The 13,860-nt window shown below is 36.8% G+C and overlaps 1 protein-coding gene across 2 annotated transcripts in view; it reads right to left on the bottom strand.

Annotated features, from left to right (window-relative positions):
- Positions 1-6,008: 6,008 nt before the first annotated feature.
- MKLN1 (muskelin 1) overlaps positions 6,009-13,860 on the bottom strand; it is a 152,211-nt gene continuing 144,359 nt past the window's right edge. For both annotated transcript variants that reach the window (XM_087821013.1, XM_016217680.2), the window contains 2 exons: positions 13,400-13,454; positions 6,009-6,359 (listed from right to left, as the gene is read on the bottom strand). In XM_087821013.1, coding sequence (XP_087677139.1) covers positions 6,238-6,359; positions 13,400-13,454 — 177 coding nt within the window. In that variant the 3' untranslated portion in view covers positions 6,009-6,237. The remainder of the gene's footprint in view (positions 6,360-13,399; positions 13,455-13,860) is intronic.

Below are 13,860 nucleotides of genomic sequence, written 5' to 3' on the forward strand. Positions count from 1 at the left end.
ATGACAATATTTTTCCTATTTAAAAGGCTTGAAAATGAGCACCAACCAAAAGACACTAAACTGAACAAAGGCTTTCTTGAGATTTGTTAACAAAGGAGAGAAATAAAGCTCAAAATTGGCTACTGGAACAACTCTTTAATCATGCACACAGGCCTGTTTAGTATATCAACGCAGTGTTTTCCCTTCTTGCCGATTAATTTGGCATTCATTAAGCACTGAGCGAAAACGAAGAGTGATGATCTCCTCAGGCTGGTAATCGCGTGGCAGGCAGCTCAGATATCCAAGCTGACTGCTGTGAGCGCTAGCATCCCAGATGGCAGAGCTGTGCTGCAGCAAGAGCTTAAACTCGAGGAAAAGCAAGTCCTGTGGGAGCCCCAAACTGCATGTTAAAATGTTTTAGTGCGGGCTTTCCCTCTGGATCCTTAACAAGGAAGTAGCTGCACATAACAAACTTCTCACCTAGTTTAAGATCTTGAGTCCATTACATGGGATTTTTTGTTTCAAGATCTCTAACAGCTATTTGGGAGAAGAGGAGAAAAGAAAGTAACCAAGAAATGCTGCTTTCTAACATCTACTCAGAATAACTGAGCTCTGATGCTTTTTGATAAGTCTTTCCAGCACTGCATTAATAAAATTAACTTAGGGCTAGAAAGGAAGAGCTTTCTTTTTCATTTGGATCTGTGGACCTTCAAATCCGTGAGGAAAAGAAGAAGTCCCTTTTCTGTTTCTAACATCTCTTCTCCACTCTAGCTCTGTCTCTGAGGCTCAGGGTGTCCAAGTGAAAATGCCAGACAGGTAAAATAGGACACTGCATGCGAATGTTTAATAGTTCATCAAGATGGTGTGAACAACAGACAAAAAGACAAATTAGTTCACAATTATAAGTGGTATCTTACAAAAATGGTCTACTTCCCTACTAAATATTTCTTCCCATTCTGTTTTAAATCAAGCTGGGCAGTGTTTGACAACATGAAAGTATATCTGCAAACTTAATTTCCAAATAATGACTCCAATGTGAAAGAGAAACTAGAATTACCCTTTGATTCTGTTGTTCTCAAGATCTGAACTGGGATTCCTAGTTCAAGGCCAAAACTTCAGAGTTCTACCTAACAGAAACGGATACAGTGATATTGTTTCCCACAAGGGCGCCTCTCTGCATCACTAGAAAATCTGACTTATTACAGACTCTCATGATTCCTCAGGGGCTGCAGAATCTATTGTCAGAGAACTTCATCACTGGCTATGAGTAGGAATAAGATTTAGTCATTTGGAATTTGAGCTAAATTCACATTGTTGAGAGGAAGAGACATTTATAAGCCTGGATTATTTTTATTTAAGAAAAAAGGAATACCAATCATTTCATGGCAATCAAAGCTCAATTATATTAGAAATTAAAAGTCAATTCTTAACACAAATTCCAACTTCAGCAGAAAGTCAGTGCTACTCAGAGGAAATGGGAGTAGGGGAAAAAAGGCTTTTAAAAAGTACAAAAAAAGAAAAGACAATAGTCAAATGGAAATTCTGGTGATGTGCTGAATTCCATGAGCTCTGCTATGAAACTTGTACCTTATCAACAACTTTATGACTATACCTCCTAGTGCCAGGAAAAGAAGTCGACGATGGCCCCTCTATTAAAGCTGCCACACCATATTACTATCTCCCAAATGAAAACAATCAGTATTTTTATAGCAATATCTGGACATTATTAATTCTTTAATAATGTGCAGGTTTTAATTTCCCTATTCTGTTGTCATAAAGATAAAGAGTATGATGCCTCAGAATGATTGACGCTTTTTCTCAAGCAGTACAACACTTGTAAGCAAGGCCACAAACCACTAGAAAGTCTAGGGCTAAAACAGCCAAGAATAAAGTCAGAAAAATAATGAAAACACAATTCAGAGTATTTGGTGGGTAGAAGGAAATCAAGGTTAAAATTATGTATAAATAAAAGCTCTAAGACAGCACTTTTTGAGAAAAATAAAAAGAGCATTTGGTGAAGAAATCCATGAATTGCAATAATGAATCCTTCCCACCAAAACAAACAATGGCAAACCTCATTCAGCTGATCTAGTTGGCTCCTAATTAATTATTTCAAGAAACTTGGAAACTTCCACTTCAACTGACACACCTGCAGACTAGAAATTTCAGATCCCCAGGTCATTTCAGCATGAATACAAATCACAGGGAGATATAGGCCACAGTAAAAAAAAAATCACAAAGAATAATGTTATCTGACTAATTAGGAATATAAGAATCTTTGAGTGAAAGTGCCCCAAATCTAATCTACAAGTATTGTCATGTGCAGAACCTCTATGATACTTCTCCAATAAATACTAACCTGAGGAAGCCTGCACACCCCAGATCAAGGCTGTATTAAGAATTTAAAACGTAGTGAAATCAGATCAAAATTTCTGCAAAAGGTTGAAACTGCAGATGAACAAGGACTTTTGTTGTTAATCCTCACCTGAGGATATTTTTTCCATTGCTTTTCAGAGAGTGGGAGGGAGAAGGAGACAAAGAAACATTGACGTGAGAGAGACACATCGAATGGCTGCCTCCTGTGCACCCTGACTGGGGGCAGGGAGCGAACCCGCAACCTAGATACGTGCCCTTGACCTGGAATCGAACCCTCGACCCTTCAGTGCAAGGGTGGATGCTCTAACCACTGAGCCATGCCAGCCATGGCTGAACATGGATTTTTCATAAAAGAAGGGTTATGAAGGGTCTATTTTTTATAGCTAGAGGACTGTTTACAGTACATATGGTAACTAACGACCTCCGAGCCCCCAGAGAAATTACTTCAAATCGTAGTTCTCAACTGCTCTGCAACATTCAACCAGCTAAAGAGTTAACACATTCACTCAGGAAGTAATGCCACACAATTACTCAATGAATTTCATATGGTGGTAAGACTAATTATAGGGTAACTTCTCATGTAATTCCCATGAAACAGTATAATTCACAGAACAGCATCAGGAACATACTCCTTTCTAAGTGCTTTTTCATCTATTAGCATCATTCTCTGTCTCTCACTAAATGATTACGTGCCTCAAACTAGTTTTTGTTTGTAAGTTAGATTTTAAAACTGTTTTATTACATGAAACTGATGATGTTTAAAGCACTTAAAAGTGTAAAAAGTGTAAAAAGCACTTTTAAGGCAGATGTGAAAAGACCCACTGGAAGGATAAGCTGGCAACCACTTATATTCAATACACATATTTCACCCAAGAATAGTTTTACAATCTTAAATCACAGAGCTCTAAACCCAACAAGCTGGCCTATGATAAACCAAAGAATTAACTTCCTAATGTTCTCTATCAGTTTTTACTTATTAGACAGTTTTAGCATAAATGAAAACCAGATTTAAAAAGAAGATCTTGCTAAAGGTTAATGCTGTCAGCTTTAGCACACAGTTAAGTACCCAAGTCTACGATTCCTTTGCTTGAGATATTGATATGTTTGAATTAATCAAGCTGGCCACATGAGGTCTCTGTCATTCCACAAAATGCAAATGCATTTTAGAAATGCCTTGCAAATCAGATAATTTCTCATGAAGAATAAGCACTGACAATGTTAAGAGAGCTAGTTTTTACTTCTATTAAATAAACTATTTCTAGTTTATTATTTGGGAAATATATTCTACTGGGAGAAAAAGAGAAATGGGAATGAAGTTGAAGCTAGGCATAATAAAAGTGAACAAACTGTATCCCACTAGCTAGCATAGCCAGATGTTTCAACCTGAGATTTACTAAACTAGAATGCAAGATTTTTAAAATAGTAAAACATAGTTACTTGGCTATCTAAACAATGTATCTAAATACCAAATTAGATTATTTAAATGAAATATACTGCTGAATTCTTGGAAATATATGCAGCTCATTAAATATATAAATAAGTTTCAAATCAGGGATGTGAGATGTGAGCAACGTGTCAATCTTGGGACTGGGTATAACGAAGCCCTACATTCTCCTACAATCATTACCAGCAGTGGAAAGCCCCATGGTACAAACTCTGATTTACCTAGTCAATAATCTCAACAATCTCTCACTTAAGCAACACTAAATAGTTTGTTATGATTCAACCCCATTTAAATATGTTAGTGAAAAAAAAATTTCAGAAAAAAAGAAATGAGGAAAAGTTCCACACCTAAATAAAGAGATAAAATTAAAACAAGCATATGTAACAAAATAAAACTAACAACTAGTACTGTCAGGGGAAAAAGAACAAAAAAAATCACCAAGGTCAGGAACTGAGTTTCCTCCAAATATGGAGTCTAAATGAGTGAAAACATGATAAAGCACTATAAGAATAAATGGGGCAGGGCAGTAGAATTTCATTTGGTTAATGTTTTTAAAGTGCCAGAATTCACAGAGAGCAAAATTTGAGGTTTTAAATTTAGAAACTCTCATCAATTTAAGTTCTTCCCTATCAACTCTTTGATTTGTACTTGTTTTCACAAAATGAGATTCAACTGACTACCATATTAGTGATATTAATATTTTATGTTCTAGCCTGTCACTCAGGGAAATCATTTTATGAAACTGTGTAAGTATGTAAGTAAATTCTATTTGCTCACCTGTAAAGTCAATTGGTTAATCTGCAGCTACAATTTGGTACTTAATAAATTAAATACTGTATTTTTCACAAGAAAAGGTTCAGATCTAATTGTTTAATAAATCACTATTGATTGTTTTGGGAAGCTTGGGAAGCTTGGAAGCTAAGGAGCCCAAGGTTCAAGCCTAGAACTAGGAAAAACGTATTTCTGTCCATCCCCAGAAGAAGTGAAACCACACAATATGGATCTCAAAGTCGCATTCCCATGCACGAGACGTTTCGAAAGTGCAACTCATTTTCTTCTTTCTTTGGTGAGACCTAATCTTGCTACTCAGGGACATACTGAATTCCATGAAATCATTCACTTTTAAGAGCCACTGGACTGATGGACATTCATTATACTTGGTCTGCTTTAAGCATGGTGGTATCAGTTGCACACAGAACACTTTTTGAGCAAATGTAAGCACTGGCCAGGTGTAGGTTTCCTATCCTGTACTCCGTAACACCTCATGGAATAATATATCTCCACCACCACCCCCAAATGGAAAAACCCATCTGCCTTTTTTTAGTTTAATGAAAAAGTATTTGCACCATTGTTTTTATTTTTCTTCATTTAAAAAAGCCTGGTCTGTGTGCTTAGTGAAATACCTGCCAGGTGTGTTCCATCACACAACTACGCACCATTACTCTTTAACATATCAGTATACAGAAGCAGATGTACGGAGAAATGTGTATGGATAAACCAAAGCAGAGCTCTGGAAACCCATCCACCCAAATGAAAATGCTACCAACTGATAGCACAAGGAAGTAATGAGCCCTGGTTCTACGCAGCTCTATCAGAGGAAACAGTCCTTTTCTTCCAAAACTGCTACAAAGATATCAATGAACACATGAATCACTTCTAGAATCCACCTGCTGATAACTTTTATAATGGCTCTTAAAGGTTCTGAAAGACAATCTTCTCACTTTAAGGTTTTTCTGTGACTCAAAGCTATCATAACATACACTATAGAAATACTATAGACCAACCTCAGATAAGTGCCTGGACCAATCTTCGGTTTCATCTTTCAGTTCTATGACAAGGGGCATAAATTGGAGCCCTCTGTTTCTCCTATTGCATAATGTAATACAAGACTCTAGTCAATAGAGACACATATATACATCACTTTAACATATATCAACTGCTCTACAGAACTACATACTGTTAAGAATGAAGAGGTAAACAAGTGACACCACTTACAAGCAGCTGTGTGATGCAAGGAAAAGTGAAACGGGAAGGGAGGAAGAAAGGTCAAACAACCCAGCACAATCCCACGTCTTGTAGCACTGGGTCTGTTAATAGTGCTTACTTGCCCGAATTTTATAAAAATGAAATAAAAATCAGGAAAGGGTAAACTACCTGATTATTTTTTATACTCATTAAATCTTAAAAGTTAAAGTAAAAAATATATATATTTAAATGGAAAGTATACCGATTTCACTTTATTATTAACTTAACTGAGGAACAGGACGAGTATGGGGTTGAGGTCAGGCATGAAGAAAGAGGGTGAGGACTTGTGATGGCAAAGATCCCTTCAAATTCGGGTGCAGTCCTCAGTCACTGCAGCCTGTCAGTCAATAGCGCTGGAATCCAGAATCCTGAAAGCAGACTCAGTTCTCCACTTCTGTCCCATGACTCCTCAGCTACAGTGTGATGAGGTCTACCAGGTTGCCTTTAGGAGGAGTCATGCTGTCAGGAAAGAAATTTACTAAGGTGTCGAAGAGCTGAGTTCTTTGAGCATAGGTGTGATCCACATCCGAAAAGCCTGGTGAAGGAGAGATACAAAGAAACTCATCCACTGTTTTTAAAACCTAACACGTAAAAGAAAAGTCAGTAGAGAAAAGGGGCAATGTATAATGGAAAAACCAAAACCGAAACAGGCTTCCAAACCAGAGCCATGGGTCCTGACCCAGTTCTGACTAACTGGCAGTGTCTTAAATGCACTGATGTGAAAAGAACACAGCCAAATAACCAGCACTTTAGTAACTAATATTGATTTCTCTTCTTTTCCTTGCAACCATTTTCCTCTTCTAGTCTGCTGAGGATTATTTCACTACTTTTATGACTTTTTAATGGTTCTGACCCTCCCTCCATTTTATTTGTTTGTATTAGTATGTATTCATGGATCCTTTTCTTGTCCAATGTTATATTCATTACTCTCATTACTCATTTTAATATTCATATGGTCCCAGATATGGCCAGTGAGAGCTCTTTTGAGCTCCTGTCTTTCTGAAATATCCCCACCAATTTTTGAGCCCTTTCTTACTTTCTGGTACATATCCAAGCTCATCTTTACCCAGCTCTGGAGCCTGCTATTTTTCCATGGAGCTCCAATTCCTTTTAGTGGTGAATGAGATCTAGAAACCAAGATCTGCTGTGCTAATTACTAAGGGTGGTGGTGTTTCTACGCCTATATATATATGTACACACGTCATATACATAGTGGGGGTTTTTCTTTAACAGAATAATGAGTTCATTTTTTATTGCTAATTTCAATTAAAAAAAATATATATCTTTATTGATTTCAGAGAGAGGAAGGGAGAGAGAGATAGAAACATCAATGATGAGAGAGTCATCACTGATTGGATGCCTCCTGCACGCCTCCTACTGGGGATCGAGCCCACAACCCGGGCATGGGCCCTTACCGGGAACTGAACTGCGATCTCCTGGATCAGAGGTCGATGCTCAACCGCTGAGCCACGCCTGCTGGGCCTAATTTCAATTTTTAAAGAACCTCACAGGATTTTCTTTCCTTATCCCATTCCGTATTTAAACCTTCTTTCTCCCACTGAGAAAACTAACTCCCAGCAACATTATCATATTTACTCAACCTAAAATACACACAAAACATGTTCCAGAATTACTATACCCATTCCACTACCAGCAAAAACTCAAGATTCTTTGCTTTTATCTTCAGGACATATATGAGAGTATATAGTCTAAACACTGAACTAAAAAGGATTAACCCCCCCCCAATGTATGGTAATGTTACTAATTTGACAGACAGGTTTGTTTCTCTTTGTATTCAAGGTTTTTGCTTTGTTTTCTTTATTTGTGAAAATGCTGTGGTATGTTTTATTTTTAAGATAAGGCATTGATTCTGTGATAGTACTCTAATGAAGTGATACCATTTTCATGAGAGTAGATGATTTAGGAGGGAAGGAAACACTGAGCTCCTACTGTGTTCTAGGTACTTTCTGTATGACTGCACTTTGTTGTCACAAAAAACAATGAAGCAGTTATCATAAACTCCACTTTCAGATGGGAAAACTTAAGAGAAATTCAATAATTTAATAAGGTCTTGCTGGGCTGGAGTGGCTCAGTGGTTGAGCATCAACCTATGAACCAGGAGGTCACGGTTCGATTTCCGGTCAGGGCACATGCTCAGGTTGCGGGCTCAATCCCCAGAAGGGGGTGTGCAGGAGGCAGCCAATTGATGTTTCTCATCATAGATGTTTCGATCTGACTCCAAAGCCCATTTATTTATTTTTATTAACTAATATTCATGAGTGCTTATTAAGTTGTAGGCAATGTGCTAAATTTATTTAATCCTCAAAAGAACATCTTTTACTTTTTTTCACCCTTTACCAATAAGGAAATTGAAATTTACACTATCATTAGATGAACAGTTAAATTATGGTAGACCTCTATTATGGAATACTGTGTATCACTAGTAAGAATACAACAGATCTAATATAGTTTCATGGAAACATCTCCAAGCTACATCATTAAATTTTAAATTTACAACTCAGAATACATATTTTTACATTATATAATAAATAAAACCAGAACACACAAAACTATGCACCTATGTGTGTGTGTGCATGCATATATAGAGTCAATCGTCATTATTCAGATTCCATATTTGTGCATCTGCCTACTCACGAAAATTTATTTGTAAACCCACAATCAATACTGGTGGCACTTGGCAGAGATGATCAGAGCAGTGAAAGTTTGAGTCACCACATGCACACGTTCTCAGCTGAGGTCGAATTGGGTAATGCTCTGCCTTCTTGTTTCAGCTCTCATGGTATAAAGTCTTTGGTGCCATGTTTTCTGCACTTTTGTGCTTTTTTTTGGTGACTTCACTGCTTACAATGGCCCCCAACTGTAGTGCTGAAGTGTTGTCTTGTGTTCCTAAATGCAAGAAGGCCATGATGTGCCTTATGGAAAAAATTCATGCATTAAATAAGCTTTGTTTAAAAATGAGTTAAGGCTGTGAGTTCAATGTTAATGAATCAACAATATAAATATATAAATAAGGTATCTTTAAACAGAAACACACATAAAGCAAGGTTTTATGTATTGAGAGGTTGACGAAAATGTTGTGACCAGAGGCTTGCAGGAAGCTCACTCTGTATGTCCCATAGGAGGAATGGTTCAGTGTTCACTAATTCAATGTTCCCAGGGACTTTATAGAATGTAACTACTGCAAATAACGAGAATCAACTGTATCTCTTATGTCTGTGTGTATGGTTGTGTGTGTTTGTGTAAAGATCTGCCAGGTACGAGTGGTTAAACTTGAGGAGTGGGGACAGAGATTGAGGAAAGTTGTTTGAGGAGAATCTTAAGTTTTTAACTGTAGTCAATGTTTTGTTTAAAAAAAAAAAACTTTAACGAGGGATGGGGTACTAGGAAACTCATCAAAAGTCACATGACTACTTAAATGTCAGAGCTAGGACAAAAAAAGGTTGTACTGATTCTAAATCTCACGTCTCATCCTAATCACTGTTTCTCTCAGTTCATTCTCACCACCGAATGAAGTGAACTAATCCCTCAGAGTAGTGAACACTGGTAAAGCTCAATGAAGGTGGTTTAGGGAGTGAGCTATGAACCCATAGTACTAACGTTTGAATCCTGATTTTGCCACTCACTAGCATTATCCCTGGAAAAGTTACTTTAGCCTTTCTGTGTCCTAGTTCCTTCATATATAAAAGGGGATCATAATAGTAGCTACTTCATAAGGTTACTATGGAGATTAAATGAGTTATGACATGTAAAGTGCTTAGAATAGTACCTGGCCCCACAGTAAGTGCTCAGCTCAGTAAATATTAGCTATCACTGTATCACTATTACCATGACTGCTCTAAAAAGAAAGTGACCTATTAGGAATGTACTTTTAAGTTAACACCCTACACAGAGTAGGCAGTTCTTCCTATTTATATGAAGGAGTAGTAGTAGAAAAAATTCTCATTTTCTCCTGGATACAAGTTTCTTTATTTACACTTCCTAATCCTAATAATAAACATATTATTATATAAAAGCACCTGTAAATATGTAAACTACAGAAAAGAGGTTGAAGAAAATATCTTGTTGAAAATATAAATTTGTTGAGCTAACAGGACATAGCAAATTCTGTGAAACTGTTAAGGTACCTTATTCACAAATGTCACAGTGCCAAAAATCACTAACTACTTGCCATGTAAAATGTTTTATTTATTTATTTATTTATTTATTTATTTATTTATTTATTTATTTAATGTATTTATTTTTATGATCCTCACTTGAGGATATTTTTTCCACCAGAAGCTCTAAACTAAAGATCCCTACAGGGATCTTCTCTGGAGTAATTTTCAAAACTAAGATAATGAATGGTAGCTATTTACTTATAAATCATTATCTTTCTAATTCTTTAAATTATATATAACATTAACAAATACTTTAATTCTAAGAAGTTAAGATAAACTGGATTAATTCTGAAGGGAGTCAGAAAGTTAGGCTGAGGCAAATTTTTTCTTAGAGAATTTAGAAAATGAAATATTCTGTTTACCTATGCATTAAAGATGTATACATCTGTACATGAAATAACCTATTTGACTTCAAGTCTATGTGGAGTAAAGGTAAAACAATCTTGCAGAAAATGAATGAGAACAAGAGTCAGGAGTTCCAAACAGGAATGAAACCTATAAAAGGTACTTCACTTCATAAATTTTTAGGCAAAGTACGTTTTGTTTATAATATATCAGGTTTCTCCCTATTAAAATTAGCCTGCAGTGTGAGCTTCCTCCTTGTCCAAATTCACCAGTGACACAAAGGTTATATTTTTAAGGAAGTTAATAAATAATAGTACCTGAATTGAGCATTTAGTGTTTTATTTTGCTGTTTTCTATAATCATTTCACTTAATTCTCTCAACAACTCGAGGTAAGTATTCTCATTACCTCCATTTTATAGATGAAGAAATTAATGACTAAAAAGGTGACTTGCTCAAGGTTCTTTTAAAATTAGCAAGTGACAGCCCAGCCAATCTTGCTCAGTGGTTAGAGCGTCGGACCTCGGACTGAAGGGTCCCAGGTTCCATTTGGCTGAGGGCACGTACCTCGGTTGCAGGCTCGATCCCTGGCCCCTGGTGGTGCACGAGCAGGAGGCAACCGATCGATGTGTCTCTCTCACATCCATGTTTCTCTCTCTCCCTTCCACTCTCTCTGAAAAGCAATGGAAAAATATCCTCAGGTGAGGATTAAAAAATAAATTAGCAAGTGACAGAGCTGATATCTAAACCTACACTCTAACTCTGAACCACTATACTATATTTTCATCGCTTCACTACTAAACACACTGCCTCCCTTCAGACAAAGTAGGAAACAAAACCCGGCAGGAATTCTCCCCTTCTGTAATTTTTTCCTATTGTTTGTATTGTTCTCAGTGCATTTGAAGTTTGTTTGAAATCCACGTAAAACAAACTGTTTCTGACAAATATATTAGCTGGCAGTGAGCAGGGCATAGACAGAAGAAAAGAGTTAAGTTAAAGGTAAAATATTTGCTGACAACAGCCTAACATATTTAAATGACTGCCGAGAAATTCTTGCCCTAAGGCTAAATGTAAGTCAGCCAGAGACATTTTAGTGCTGCCCACCGATAAAGCAGAAATCATGGTTCTGGACTGTGGTATCCACATATAACAAGGCACATATTCATTCAAACTGAGTATCTATGTGCCAGGCTCCCAATCCATTTATCACTAAATCTGTTTCAAATGATAAAATCCAAAAGGGTATGAGCTTTCTAAAATAATGCTTATACCTAGATTTTCTATCACAACGTTGAGATTTCTAGCAGCCTGACATTTTTAAAAAGCCCTTATGTATTTATTACACTGCATGGAATAGTGGTAAACAACTGCCTACGTTTTTAGGAGAAGCTACTGGAGTCATGGTTTACAGCCACAGTCTGCTCAGTCCTGCCCTGTGGAGCCCTACACATTCTGATACCAGAGCTCCGCACTATAGTTGCCTTGATCAGTAGAGAAGCCTTAATTACTCGATATGGAAAAAGAAAAGGCAAGACCCCAAGGAACACTGCTATTCTTCCCCACCGCAGGGAAAAATATCATAATTACATATGGTCTTTTTTTCCTCTGAGGTGTGGTTCAACTTTAAGAGAAAACGGACAAACAATAAAGAAATTAAACTGATATCCCAAAGGTTATTTTATTCCAGAGGTAAAATGTAGTATTTATATCACATACATTAGAAAACTTCAATACTGTTGCTCACCTCTAAGGCACAGTAACAGCAGTGGCATCAATAGGATTAATACGCATTCATTGTGTGATCATATCTTATACTGACAAGAAAAAAGCTGGAAATTCCCCAGCTTCAAAAGGCTATCACCTTGTTGAAAAGTGAAGCTATAATAATGAGTCACCCTAATAAAAAAATCCTTGAAAATTTACCTGACAAAAGTTCTGGGCTCCAGAACTGCCACAAATTCCCCACTTTACTACAGTCTAGTTTACTTTAGTAATTCATTAATACTAAAAGAGTTCTCCTAAATGAAGATGGATGTTTAAGGAACATCACTCTTGGTTTCTTTTTTTTCTTCTTTTTAATCCTCGCCCGAGGATATTTTTTCCATTGCTTTTAAGAGGGAGTGTAAGAGAGAGAGAAACATCAGTGTGAGAGAGACACTGATTGGTTGCCTTCCCAGTGCTCCCTGACTGGGGCCAAGCCTGCAACTGAGGTTCGTGCCCTTGGCCGGAATTGAACCTGGGACCCTTCAGTCTGTGGGCTGACACTCTAGCCGCTGAGTCAAACTGGCTAGGGCAGTCTTGGTTTCTTTAAGAAATACTTGAGTTTCATCCTGGCCAGGTAGCTCAGTTGGTTAGAGCGTTGTCCAGATACACCAAGGTTGCAGGTTTGATCCCCAGTCAGGGCACATACAAGAATCAACCACTAAATGCATAAATACGTGGAACAGCAAATCAACACTTTTTTTTCCTCTCTCTCCTTTCCTCTCACTCTAAAATAAAATAAAAGAAAAAAAGAAACACTTGAGTTTCAAGTAGAATTTGTCTTGAACAATAAAGATACCAGCATATAAAAATTCCCATTTTCAGGAAAGCCGTAATTTATTTTCTCTGCTCCCAAAAGATATATTTCATTGCCTACCCTATCAGCATACCCCACCACCATTCTGTTGACACCATACAACTCCACAAAAAACAAACTGAGAGGAAAAATCATTCAACCAACAAGTGTTATCTCATAGTAAGTACACCAGTAATACAGCCCACATTCCAAAACAACGCTATACAAGTTAATTTATTTTGAGCATGCTTCTATTGCCATGTTTGCATAACAATGAAACAATTGGTGTAACAGGAAAAGCAAACTGATTTATGAACTGGTGACTGATACTTAGAAAATAACCTTGTAATAAGTTATTAGAAATTTTGTATTCTACCTTGAAACTTGCTCCATTGTTTAGATGAACATCTCATCTGATGTTTCATTTAAAAGGAACCAGAATCCAACCTCCCAAATGCTAGGGCATCTGGCTGAATAAACTGCACTGGAATACTTACCCAGAGCTGTAAAATCTGAACCAGATTTGAATAAAGCCGAAGCGAGGAGCTGAAACTATAAAAGAAAAATAGAAGCAAATTAGCTGGCTAAGCAGATCAGAGAAAAATAACTTCCCTAATTTTGACCATTTATTAGCCACAGTATGTCTCTGTACTTAAGTTTATTTACCAAACAGTGGTAAGAACACCACCACATTTAGATTAAAGAATATGCTGACTTTTCTACTGGACTGCTCATCATTTTCTAAAATACTGGACCAAGTTTTAGAATTATTTTATAAATTTATTAAAGTATGTATTTATTAACAAATAACTGGTCAATTAAAAAAGAAAATTACTCATTTGGGAGTCTATCACATATGGATAGATTGGTGCCCTGGACTGTTACTGAATTCTTAGTACATATCCATTCTCATTTCAAAAACAAATACATGTTACCGTAAAACACCTGTCTCTGATGT

Source organism: Miniopterus natalensis, chromosome 10 (genome assembly GCF_054644295.1).
Source record: "Miniopterus natalensis isolate mMinNat1 chromosome 10, mMinNat1.hap1, whole genome shotgun sequence".
In the NCBI taxonomy this organism is placed as follows: Eukaryota; Metazoa; Chordata; class Mammalia; order Chiroptera; family Miniopteridae; genus Miniopterus; species Miniopterus natalensis.